General features: G+C 50.8%; 1 protein-coding gene across 1 annotated transcript; it reads left to right on the forward strand.

The window, feature by feature from the left end:
• Positions 1–7,109: 7,109 nt before the first annotated feature.
• Positions 7,110–13,076, forward strand: LAG3 (lymphocyte activating 3). Its single transcript, XM_009287121.1, has 8 exons — positions 7,110–7,164; positions 7,349–7,511; positions 7,675–7,901; positions 8,173–8,430; positions 8,611–8,904; positions 9,250–9,540; positions 9,807–9,922; positions 12,966–13,076. Exons 1-8 carry the CDS (start codon positions 7,110–7,112, stop codon positions 13,074–13,076), a joined length of 1,515 nt encoding a protein of 504 aa, XP_009285396.1.
• Positions 13,077–13,449: the final 373 nt, after the last annotated feature.

Consider the following 13,449-nt stretch of genomic DNA (forward strand, 5'->3'; position numbering starts at 1 on the left):
ATAAACAGCACCAAAACAAAAAAAATCAAGCTTAAACCCATGTTTTCCCCATGTGGCCCTAATTGCACCCCCGTGACAGACTCCTGGCAGAACTTCCTGATGTTTAATTTGTTGGAGCTCTGTCTTGAGAACCCAGATCTCTCCCAGCCCTCATCGTGACATGGGAGGTCCCACACCTTCTTGGGAATTTTAATGCCCTTTTACACAGAAGTATAGTTCCATCTCTTTGGTCCCAGCCTCCTTCGAGGGTAAATAAGAGTCAGCCCTTACACCAACAAAGCCTGTTGTATGTGCCATAATGATAGCCAGTCATCTTCCAGCGTGGTGAGAATGTGGGTACCTCCAGAGCCAGCAGGGTCTCTTTGCAGTGCTGAAGGGTAGCCGAATGCTGGGCTTCATTAGCAAGAACATAGCAAGCAGTGATTAATCCCATCTTCATGGCACATGAAAAACCACATCTGCAACACTCTGGGATGTTGACACACTGGAGCAAGTCCAGCAAAGGGCCCTAAGATGGCTGTGGGGTGGAGGACATGATGCATGACAAGGGGCATTCATTCAGCCTGAAGAAGAGGGGGGAGCTAACTGCTGCCTGCTACTACCCAAAGGGGTTAGAGAGATGAGTCAGACTCCTCTCACAGAGGCACAGAGGAAGGGCATGAGATGAGGAGCACAATTTACAACAAATGAACTTCTTATGGGACACAAAGAAAAGCCTCTCCTGTGAGGGTGTTTCAACAGTGGAACAGGTTTTTGGAGAGGCTGGAGAATCTCCACGATTGGAGGTGTTCAGGATTTGCCTGGGCCAGGCCCTGAGCAACCCAGTCTAGTTTGAGAGTCACCCTGCTGGAAGCAGAGGGATGGAGTGGAGACCCTGGAGGTCCCTTCCCATGTGAATCTTCCTGTGATGCTGTGACTAACAAGTGGGTTTATTTGATTTTTTTCTTAGTGGGGCAGTAGAAGCTATCTTACAAAACGATGCAGGTTGCTACCTGCTGTGAGGTGCCAAATGGAGAAGAAATTGAAAAAACAGCTCAGCTGCCATCACACTCTAAATTTCACTCTGTCACACGGTCATGTTAATCCAGCATAAATGCATAGTGTTGCAGAAAGGGGAAATCCCATCTTCCCTTTCATCTATCCTGCTGTGTCTCTTTTGTCAACACTGATGAGCATCAGAGAACTGATACAGCTGAAAACTAAACTATAAAGAAATAAATCCATTTTGATTTACAATGAGCCCTTTCAGTTTAAAAATGCACCATCTTCCTCCCCAGCAATTTTTGTTCAAAGCAAAGTGGTTGGGGATCACCAAATCAGAGACTTTATTCTCTTCAGGAGTATTCTGGAGCACTGCTGTCCCCTTCCTTGCTGTGCCATTGTCCACATGAACCTTCCCAGGGATTGTATTCTTCTGCAGATGATTTCTCATAGCATCACATGCTCCTTTAGTTACCCTCTACTTCTTTTATATCTAGCATTCCCACTAAGAAGGAAATAACATATTTTTTGTATTTGCCTGTAGCCTCCAGAGCTCCAGTGTACCATAAGCTATGGGCTCATGTTCTCCTGCCATGACACACCGTGAAAACACAGCACATGGACCAGATCTACTTTTTCACAGCTCCTCGGGACACATGCGACTAAGCCTAGAGCCAGACCCCTCTGTGCCCTATGCAATGCTCATCCCCCAGCACCTGAAACACGTCCAAGGTGCCTCTTCTCTGTCAGAGAGACCCACGCTGCTGCCAAGAGTAAGACACAGAGAGGATTCAAGCCCCAGGGGCAGAAGGCACATCCTTCTGTGGCAGTTTTTCTTTGAGGGGATACTTGCTGTATTGTCAGCTGAGAGTAACAGCAACAATGGGGATCTGAGCCTGGCATATCTCAACCAGCCTATCTCTCTCTTGGCACCCAGAAGACCATCGATATTCCCCCAGATCAGCTGCTGGAAGGTCTTACACCAGCAGACACAACCCACATCTGTTCTGCAGATCCCTCAGGCCAAAACAGCTCCCAGGGAAGGGAGTCATACAGTCTCCCTGCAAAACTGGCAGGAGACTGGCAAACCAAAGAAGCCACACCTAAGAAGGGGCTTGTGTGTAATCTGTTGGGGGAATCTGGGTGGCCTGATGTCACTACATGTCCAGCATCATCCTCCCAGCCTGTCCTGACACCACTCTTACCACTGGTTTTGGTGCTGACAGCTCTTTCAGAGGACTTGTTTGCTGGCCATTTCTGCCAGTGCTCACCCACTTTCTGGACTACCCCGGACATCCAGCACTAATCTGTCATCCAGCTCATGCTGTTGGCACTGCAGCGTCCAACCCTCCGGGGCCCAGGGATCCTGCAGATGGTTGGACCCTCTCTCTCCAGCTACCCCTGGGGGAATAGACAATGTTTTGGGAGTCCCACTCTCACACCAAGGTTCAGCTCCTTTCAGCCCATACCTGAATCAAGGGAATTTTTTAGGACTGTTCTGCAACTGCCCCAGTCACTCAGCGACACATTGGGTCAGTGCCTGACTCCTTCACCTCAGTGTCAGGTCACTGTAACTGAGAGCTTTCTCCTCACAGCTGGCATGTTTCTCCCATCCCTTGCATGCATTGGGCTCCTTGGTACCTCTTTGCTCTTGAGAAGACTGACTGCAGCCCTGGGACATTTGGGAGCCTGTCGCATATTTTTCCATTGGATTAAAAGCATGTCATGAATGCTGCAATGAGAAGTGAGTCAAAATGTAACCTAGCTTGCTGCATGGATTTTTGTAGTTGATCCATCTCACCCTCTGTGTTGCAAAACACACACAGAGGCTGTGGCATCAAAGACATCCTGCGGCATCAAAGACATCGCTTAACTAGATATTGGCCAGGGTATCCATCACCATCTCCACAGGTAGTTGTGGATGTCCAAAGAGGATCCTGCAGCATCCCATGTCTTCCCCGGGAAGGATCTGGACGCCTTTTGAAAGAGAACAGTTACACACTTCTCTACAGCTAATGCTGGCCAGATACAAGATGCTAGCTGCCAAATATGCCCATGAATGCTGCAGATTCTCTTCAGTGATGAAATCACTGTTTTTTTTAGCAGAAATGCAGCCCACAGCTTCAGTCAGCACCCCCATATGTTGTTCCTGACTTTTTAATTCAAACAATTCAAACAAAGGTCGCTCGCCTTTTAGCACTGTAAAAAAAGAGGCTGCAGATTTGTCCAAAGACTCCATAAAGCTATGATTTCCTAAAGGTGTTCCCATGGGACTCTGGGAAGCAGGCCACCACTAGACTCTCCCAGCTCCACATCAGAGACCTGCGGTGACCCAGGCACTGCCCATTCAGCAAATCCTATAAAAAGGACCTTTCCAAAAGTAAAAAGCCTCCCAACAAATGTCAGGCAGCCAGCCACTCTTCCTCCTCCTGGCACTTCTGCAGAGGCACATTTTGGTTTTGCCCAGAACTACTGGGAGATGTGAACTTTCTCTTTTCTAATCCTCTTCTCCTCAGCCCTTTTTGGGATCTGTCACCTCAGATAAATGTGTCCCTCCTCTGAGACCACTCTCTGATGCACGGGGCACCTTGGCCCTGGGAAGATATGCTGATTCCAGGCATAACGGAGGGACAGACACCTGGGGCAACCGCTTCCTCCCGTGAGAAAGGAAGCACATTTGGTACCCACCTTGGCCTTAGAGAAGCTGAGCAATTTCATATACAGAATGGATCTCAGGTTGGTACCTTGGTAGAAATCATCATGGCCTTTTGCGGAGGAAGAGTGGTTTGCATCCGTCTACCTCAGGGGTGCCTATTTCCATGCATTTCCACATTGTGCACCTCACACAAAGCCTGCTAAGCCGTGGGCACTGGCTCTTTCTCGTTCAGAATTCTGCTGCTTGGCCCCTCTGCAGCCACAAGGTGTTGACTCAGGAACCACTGCGTCTGTCCTGAGCACCCAGAGAAGGGCAGCTCCATTACTTCCCCCCTGGAGCTGAGCGTAGATCTCTTTTAGCTCCCTGAGCTTCCCAGTCAGTGCCAGAAGTCTTGCAGTTAATCCCAGCCTGACCCCTGGAAACCCTGTTGCCTGTCCCGGCGTCTGTCAACTACCAACCTGCCTGGCAGCCTTTGCTCACACTACATCCTACATCCCCTGCCCGACCTTCCCTTCTGTCTCCCCAGGCGTGGCTGCTTTCTGTTTATAGTCCCTCACCACAAAGTTATTAGTTATCTCTTATTAGTAAGTAACTTCTTTTTGCTTGTTATGTTTGCTTAAGCTCTGGGCAAACAGCAAACAGGACATTTTACATGAGGTCCTTTTGGTGAGCGCTCTATCTCAGGAACATGCAGACCAGCTGATCTCAAGTTGCATGGCTGATAACCCAGTCTGCAAGTCACAGTGCAATTTCTTAGGTCAGTTAAAGTCTGCAAATAAATTATAGAGCACCTTAAAAAGTCAGCATGAAGCAGAAGATTATGACTAGCTTCAGACTTGGTGCTGCAAGGACCAAAACATGAAAGTGGAATCACTCAGAGAAAAACATGGTATCACAGAAAACTGGAAATGCAATGGAAAATTCCTTCAGCAAGACTAACTCAATGATACTGCAGAATAGTGTTTTCTATTCCTATTTTTCTTGGTAAGTGTAGTTTGCACCCGTAAGACATGCCAAGAGAGACAAGAAAAGCAATGTGTTAAGGTTGTGCGCAAGGTGACTGCTGAGGGTAAATCTGGAACCTGGCTGAAGCTAGTTAATGCCTAACACGGACAAAGGAGTATTTAGTGAGCTGGGCTTCTGTACCCCGTCCTGCGCTACTCCTGTCGTAGCCTGCCCCTCATTCCCTATGGCTCTGCCGGAGTCCCACACATCCCTCTCAGCCTCTCTGCTCATCAAGCCCCAGGGCATCCACACAGGCGGTTCTGAGAAGATGCCCCCGTGCTGATCTTGCTCCGGTCACCGTTATTTCTGCGGTGGGGTCCTGTTCTGGGAGATGATGAAAATGCCATTCAAGGGAGTCAGCATTTAAAATGGGTCGTTAGAGAGAAACGTCACAGGTGTCTTTGCTAAAGATAGCCTGGTGCTGAGTAAAATAGTGCCTCCAAAACCTTCATTTCACAACATGCTCACTCAGCATGATAACCCCTCAGCCCCAACCCCCCCCCCAGTGCCAGACAGCTCCTGTCACTTTCCTGGGCTCTCCATCAGTCCCTCGTGACCGCCTCTTGGGAAGCAGCAGCAGAAGGGAATATGGCTCTGCTTTGCTGGTTCTTACAAGAAAGAAGCATTTCCCAGAGCACCGATTCAGTTAAGGGTGGTTTTGGGGACTAAATGGGAATAGTTCCAGGGTGCTGAGGCTAAGAGTGCAGACCAGGTCGGGATGGAGGGGGAGAGCAGCGAGCTTGGTGTCCCCCGGGCGAAGCACGAAGGAGGGGGAACAGATGGTGCCGGGCTGCAGAGCCATACGTGTCTCCCCACCACACCACAGTTCCATCTCTCTTCTCTCTCTCTCGTCTTCACCCACACACTCACACCATTCTCACTCTGCTGATTCAGGGGAAAGAGAGGTTGATGCTTTCTGCTTGGACTGGGCACCACAAACTGTTTTTCTTCAACAGGAGGAAAAAACACCTCCTGCCAACCGTCACAAGTTCTCCCTCATCTTCTCTCCTCTCTTCCTCTCTCATGCGATCCCATGGCCTGTGTAACACAGAGGGCACAAGGGACCACTACAAAGCAGTCCCCCGGGGACATCGAGGCACACAAGGTTGCACCAGGTTCCCCTACACCGATCCCATTCCTCAGGATGCTGAAGAGCCATGCGTGATAAAAGAGACGAGAACTGTCACCACAACAGGGAGCTGCTGAAGCAAGGCGTACCACTTGCTCTCTTTTATCTTCCACCTTCACTACCCAGCTGAGGAAACCTAGAGAGCAAGCAAGGATCCTTCCACAGTGAAGAAGCTGCTGCTCTGAGTCACCTCCCTTCCCTCACCCCCAGGAAAAGCCCCAGCCCTCAGGGGATGAGCCGCCGAGGGGCTTGGGTGTCTGACACCTGTCATGAAGGGCTGATTAAGTCCAAAAGAGTCAGAGCCAGTGGGTTGCTGGAAAGTGTGAGCCACAACAGTGGGGGTTCTCTACGGCAAAAGGGGCCCCAGGATGAGGCACACTGATGGAAATGTATTGCCCTGTGCAAAGCTCAGCAGCTACACTGGAGCTAGGATGAACCCCCTCAGTGCACAAGCTTGGGTGGGTTTTCCCAGCACTGCAGGAGGAGGAGGGTCCCTTCCTCGCACCCGTCGCAATGCCACAGCGTGCAGCCCCTCTTCTCAGTGCTGGTTGCTTCTCCTGGATGCTCCTCTCTGTCTCCTCAGACCACCTCAGCTTTGTCCCAGATTGCCCTTAGGCTCTGGATTGACGGGTCACATGTTCCCCTGTTGGAGCTCACCATAGACCCTTTCCTCATGCTACCTGTGAACTGGCCAATGAGAAAAAGCCAAAAAATCAGCACATTTGAAGGATTAAAGAAGGAAAAAAAAACCCCAAAACCCAACAACAACAACAACAAAGAACAGCAGAAAAAAGACCAACACGTTCTCAAAAGCCCTGAAACAATTAGAGACAAGCTGTAAGAGGCGGAAAGATCAAACCAAAAAAGGTAAGAGATGAAAGAAAAACATGAAGGGCACTTGCTGGGAAGTGTCTTCTACACTTTTTCCACTGTCTATGTAGAAGCGAAACGTAAGAAAAACAACAGCGACCCAAAGAATTTCCACTAAAAGATGCTTAGAGCAGTGTCTCTGGTCCCTCCCTCCTCTCTCTCACTGGCTTCAGCTCTGCCTTCACGTGCCTCAGACTTATACTGGTTTCTTGGTCGTGACGCATCTTCTTAGTGATATGAGGAAATTAGCTGCCCACTTGCAATATAAGGGCATCTAGGGAAACGCTTTGATCAGAGAGAGACAGCACGAGAGCAAGCACGTCCAGCTGACCCCCTCTTGCTTCATCCACCCACTCTAACATCTTCTTTGCCCATGCCTCTTTTTTGCTGATCTCTTAAAGCTTTGGACCTGATCAAGCACGGACCCAAGTGGGAAGACGCAGCCCCTTGCCTCTCTTGGATGTCACCATGAGGCCGGTGTCCCTGGTGATGTTCCTCACCTTCACTCTGCTGGCTTTCAACGGTAAGAGGAGCTGAATGTATGCAGGGTGGGCAGAGTAGCTCAGTAAACTGAGTCTGGGTGTTACTTGGTCCCTGACAGGTCTGGAAGGGAGAATTTGTGCCCTTCTAACCCCACTGAAGATGGTCAGATATTGCCCTCTGCTCCATGAGTCTCACCCTTTGCTCAACCCTCCATCTCGTTACAGCTGGCCACATCCTACCAGGAGTAGCAGACTGGGAAAGCAGGGAGCAGAAAGTGTGGGCCAGAGCAGGGAGTTCAGCCGTGCTGCCTTGCCACCTGAGTCCCAGAAAGAGCTGGAAGCAGCTGTCTGACAAGACATCCGTGCTGTGGAAGCGACATGGGGGAAGGTACACCAGGGCCAAGACAGATCTGTGACCTTGTGGGGGGACTGGGGAGGGTGGGAGGCAGTTTGACCCCTCTTTCTCCTTCCCCGTATTCCCTCCTTCCTGCCCCTCACCCTTGATCTCACCTTTGCCTCTGGCACAAGCCGCTCACTTGTCCCGCTCGCAGCGCCCACCAGGAGCCACACATGGTGCTGGAGGTGGGGTACTCCGGCCTCCGGAAGACGGCGCTGCCCATGAGGCCCCGGGTGTCAGTCCAAGACTCTGCCTTACGCAATGGCAATTTCTCCCTGCGAATCGACCCGGTCCGGAGCGAGGACGCCGGGCTGTATGAGGCACAGGTGGCATACAACACAGGGGTCCAGAGCTGCCAGGTGGACCTGGGGGTAATTACAGGTAGGAGAAGATGGAAACCCTGGAGAATGTTGATTTAAGGTCCGGGGAGGTTGTAAGTGTGGGAGGGGGTGGGGATGCTGTGTTTGCCAGGGCAGGTTAGAGTACCGGCAGCAGCCCCCGAAAGTGCACAGCTTCCTGCTGTCTGCTCTCAGCTCTGGAGAGAGGACTGCCCGAGGGACAAAGCTAGGACAGGAGGGGCACAAAGGGATGGTTTGGTAGTCCCCCCGTGATCTTAACTTCCCCCGCCTCTCCTGCTTTCTTTTCCTTGCAGTAACCCTCAGTCCACCCAGCCCTGTGGTAGAAAACGAGCCACTCCTGTTGAGCTGCAACTCTAGCCACCAGGCCAGCCTTGTGGAGACACGCTGGTTCCACAACGGGCACCTGGTCCCCACCTCTGGGACCTTCTGCTCCTTGCATGGGGCTCTCTCCATCCTCCGGCCAGCCATGAGTGATGCGGGTTCCTGGCGCTGCCAGCTCAGATACTCTGATAATGAGATCATTTCTGCCACGTACAACCTGAAAATTCTAGGTGAGCTCAGCCTCTGCATTGCTACTCCACCATCCCCAAGTTGCTCCCTTTGATGTGACTGACCAACCCCACTGGCTCCAGCTTCCCAGCTCCCACCCTGCCCTCACTTCCCAGGCCAGTCACCTCCCTGTGGAGCTCTTTCCAGCCACCACCCCACATTGTCCTCTCTCTCTGGCTCAGGTTTTGATGGCCCAACGAACCCTGTGGTCTATGCTGCAGCTGGCTCTGCAGCTGATCTACCGTGCACCCTGAGCTACCTTCCCAGTGCATTTGGGATTAACATGGTGACAGTCCACTGGAGCCGCCTTGCAGGAGGACACTTGCAAGACTGGGGCATCTCCCAGAATTTGAGCAGCAGAAGCTTCCCCCTTCGTCTGCCTGCAGTGGGGCCAGGTGATGCAGGGCAGTACCACTGTGCTGTCTCTGTTGGCAGCAAGACAATCAGCAGGGACGTGACCTTGGCAGTGCTTACAGGTGAGAGGAGAGACAGGGAGGTGCATCACCCCTCTGGGGTCCCCCACCGCTTGCAGATAAATCTCCCTGCATGCCAGTGCAGTGAGCGTGGGTTGCTCCTGCTCATAGGTTCTCACCCCAGGGCGGGAAACAAGGTCTCTGCTCAGGGCATTGCACTGCACTGCACTCTGCTGAAAGCAGGGGTTTTCCTGGGTAACTTGATTATTCTTCTTGAAGACTGAGGAAGACAAAAAAATAAATTAAAGGATGTAAAGAAGGAGGGGTGTGTTAGAAGAAGGAGGGATGGGGAAGAGATGTGGACCTGCCTGTAGTCTTTCCTGAGGATATTTTTTTCCTTTGCTGCAGTCACCCCAAGCATCCAAGGACCGGTTTCTGAGGGGTCTCGCTTGCTGCTCATCTGCAGCCTCACACACCCCCGGGGACATGAACGTTTCCAGTGGAAGCACCTTGACTCAGCCCCCACTAACAGCAAGCTGGCTGTCACCACCTCCCGTAACCTGGAGGGCCACAGGTCCCAGACGGGCCCTACCTTGGAAATACCCCGAGTGTCACAAAAGGATACGGGCACATGGGAGTGCAGTGTATATGGCCCAGAAGGCAGACTGGGAGCAGTGGAGTACGGGCTGCAGATCACAGGTACTGTGTCCCGCGGATCTGCAACCTTCTTGCCCTATTCAATTCCCTAGTGCCTTTTCCTCTCTCAGCCTCACCCCTTCCTTCTCCCCTTTGACCACTTGGATCCCATCTTGTTGTCATCCTGTCTTAGCTCTCACCAGTTCCTTCTGTTTCTCCTTCCAGTTCTCTGCACCCTTTTCCAGTTTGCCTTTCTTTGTGCAGTCCCAGCCTTGCCCCAGTACAAAATCAGCCTTTCTCTCCTTCCTAACTGTGGTTCCTCCCCACAGGTGCCCAGGTCTCCAGCCCTCCCACCATCTTCAGTGGGCAGGTTACTTTTGGGCTTACGCTCACCCTCTTCCTCCTCCTTGCGGCCTGTGTTCTGGCTCTGGCCCTACAAAAAAGGGTAAGTGTCCATCACCTCATTTCTGTTAGTTTTCCTGTACATCATTCCTTATTTGACCTTTGCCTGGGTACCCTAGAGACAGCAGTGAAATGTCTCAGGGACACAGCAGCCAGAGGAAGAATGGGGCTCAGGCAGCCTGCTGAGAGCACCATGGTCATGTAGTGAAAGCTGTATCCTGGGCATTGGCAAGTCTGGCTAACCATGGCATTCATCTGGGGGCAGGTCAGACACTTCAGAGGAGGGCTGAAACCTCCTAGGAGACAATCACAGCCCAGCCTTGAAAAGCTTTTGGCTTATTCTTGCAGAGATCAAGCCACACTGTAATAGAGGAGGGTTAATTTCCAGGCTTTTGTAGGTGTCCTCTCTCTTATTCCTTATCTGGATGCTTTGGTGTCACAGAGTCTCCTGTTCCATATAAATGCCTGCTGGTCCCCAGACGCCAGTCTCGATGCAGGTCTGTTGTTGCTGGCTCATCCCTCACACCTTGGCTGCCTGCTTCTGGCAACTTACTGGCCTTTCACTGTTCTCTCAGCTTGTTCCAGTATCTTGTCTTCTGAAAACTCTGCCTTGCCTTTATCATCCCAAAGACCAGGCCAGGACTGATCCCTCCCCAGCATGCCACTGGAAAAAAACATGCAAACAAGTCAGGCTGTTTCTCTGCAGTTTTCATACTGTTTCTCTGCAAATGAATTACATGGCAAATTCTTCCTTCAGGGTTTCTCTTTGCTAACAAGGGACACCTTTCGTGAGTAGCTGTGATGTAGTTTCCTTCCACTCAGCTTCTTGGAAAGGGCCCACAGTGAAAAATCTCCTTCTAGTGCAGAAGGGGCTGGGGGCTCAGAGCAATCTCAGATTGGGAGAACTTGCGCTGGCAAAAGAGCTGGGTGCCTTGAACCTGCCTTGAGCTGAAGATGAGGGATGTGACAGCATTGATGCAAATTCTTAGCAAATCCCGGTGGCTGAGGCTGAAGACAGGCAACATCAGAACAGAAGCAAGACGGGCATTTTAAAAAAACCACTGCGGGTAGCACTAGAGAGACTCGTGACTCGTTCTTTGTCATCGGTCCTTAATCAGCACTGATGGTAAAGGATAATCTAAGGCGGAGATCTACAGTTTCTGGGTGACCCTCTAGACTGTGCAAGTCCAGGACAAGATGATCAGAACCACCCTTTCTGGCCTAAAACCTTGGACAAATAAGCCTTTACAGTGTAACTGTAAACCCAGAGCTAGCAGGAAATAAGATACCTGAGCATCCAGCTCTGCTATCTTAAAGAGCTCTAATCCGGCCAGGATACTTACTGCCTCAAAGCATTTGTATATGCCCTCACAGCCTTGCTTTGCCAAGTAAGCAAAGCTCCTCTGTTGCAGTTCCTTCCACAGCTTCTTGGAAAGGGCCCACAGTGAAAAATCTCCTTCTAGTGCAGAAGGGGCTGGGGGCTCAGAGCAATCTCAGATTGGGAGAACTTGCGCTGGCAAAAGAGCTGGGTGCCTTGAACCTGCCTTGAGCTGAAGATGAGGGATGTGACAGCATTGATGCAAATTCTTAGCAAATCCCGGTGGCTGAGGCTGAAGACAGGCAACATCAGAACAGAAGCAAGACGGGCATTTTAAAAAAACCACTGCGGGTAGCACTAGAGAGACTCGTGACTCGTTCTTTGTCATCGGTCCTTAATCAGCACTGATGGTAAAGGATAATCTAAGGCAGAGATCTACAGTTTCTGGGTGACCCTCTAGACTGTGCAAGTCCAGGACAAGATGATCAGAACCACCCTTTCTGGCCTAAAACCTTGGACAAATAAGCCTTTACAGTGTAACTGTAAACCCAGAGCTAGCAGGAAATAAGATACCTGAGCGTCCAGCTCTGCTATCTTAAAGAGCTCTAATCCGGCCAGGATACTTACTGCCTCAAAGCATTTGTATATGCCCTCACAGCCTTGCTTTGCCAAGTAAGCAAAGCTCCTCTGTTGCAGCACAGGTCCACAGCTCCATCCACTGATGGTCTTCCTGCCTTTCTCTGCACAGTCTCCCTGGTGGGCTCATCCTTTGTGAGAGTGCAGATGAAGTGCCTTGAGCAAAGATATTAGCTTTTCTCTTGTTCTCTCCCCCTCTCTGCTGGCATTCTCTGAGATTACATTTGCTCTTCTTGCATTGGTTGAACACTGGCTGCTCACCGGTATCCCTTGATAGGCCATTGCCCACACATTAGGAATTCCTGTTCCGATACCCTGAGCCTATCAACGTGTGGTTGGTACTGTTGCATTTCATTCACCCTGTCATTCAGTTTACTGCTCCATTCTCCTAAAATATCTGGGTCTCGGGTGACATTTTCATCCCTTTTCTTCCAAATAAGGTTCCTCAACTTTATCAGCTACATAACTCTCTGTGCCGTTAATGATTGGTCCCACAACTGATCTTTGAAGACTTGTGCTTATCATTTCTCTACAGCCTGGCAGAAACCTGCCAGCAAAATCCCAGTCCCTTCCTCTTAGCTGAGATCACACCTACCATGCCATTCTTTTACTAATCTCATCTTTCCAGGTGTATTGATTGCCCGTGTGTCACCATATACTTTACCTTTATCAGGAGCCCTGAGATCTACCTCTTTTCCATTGTCTAGAAAGCCACTTGTTAAAGCAAGATGTGAAAGTGGTTCTGTCTTTAATTTGTTCTTATCTCATTTTGCATGAACCTTCATGCCTTTAATTATTCTCTCTGAAAAGGTGTTCTAAAATCTGGCATAGCATTGAACCTGACAATGGCCTGACCATTGCCCAGATCATTCTTTGCTCTCTCTTAAGCATGTCCTGCCTTTGTTATTCCTTGTGCCCATGACACCACAGAGTAGAGTGTTGAGCCAGCCTTCCCCAGAAGAAACTACATGTCTCAGAGAGTGGGACTGGGGCTTTTCCCTGGCTCTAGGAGGGAATGGGAACCTCGTGGTTGCAATCAGTAGGACCATGTCTTCCATGGCAGGGAAAAGCCCAGACTTGTGACATTCAGTCTCCCTCCCATGCCTGATATTGCCCCTTTCTTCCCTTTCAGGCACGGTTTCCTGCCTTCCCAGCGCTGGAAGGGATGGTTGCAGTCACTGTGCCGAGGAAGAAGGAGGTGGAGGAGAACCAGAAAGAGAAGATCCAGCAAACTGAGTGCTGATGGGAGCAGGGACACCAGGCCCAGTCTGCATGGGAGGATGAAACTCTGTGTGCCATGCTGCAGAGAGATGGGCACCATGCAGACCTCTCAGGAGGGTGCTAGGGATGGCATGAACACAGCAGGAGGCCATGGGAGCTCTGTACCTGCAGAGGGGCTGGAAGCTGCATAGCAGGGCAAGATGAGACTCACCACTGCAGTAATGTGGCAGGCAGCACAGACGCTTTGGAGCTATTGGGAGTATTTGAGCCAGTAGCTATTGCCTGCTTCAGTGCCACTTCTCTCTCCGACCTTTTGCCCCTCCTTCATGGCCTCTCTCACAGCCTTTCACTGGTGGGACAGTTAAATGCAGGAGATGGCCGGAACCCAGCTCCCC

The sequence above is a fragment of the Aptenodytes forsteri genome, unplaced genomic scaffold (genome assembly GCF_000699145.1).
Source record: "Aptenodytes forsteri isolate BGI_AS27 unplaced genomic scaffold, ASM69914v1 Scaffold216, whole genome shotgun sequence".
In the NCBI taxonomy this organism is placed as follows: domain Eukaryota; kingdom Metazoa; phylum Chordata; class Aves; order Sphenisciformes; family Spheniscidae; genus Aptenodytes; species Aptenodytes forsteri.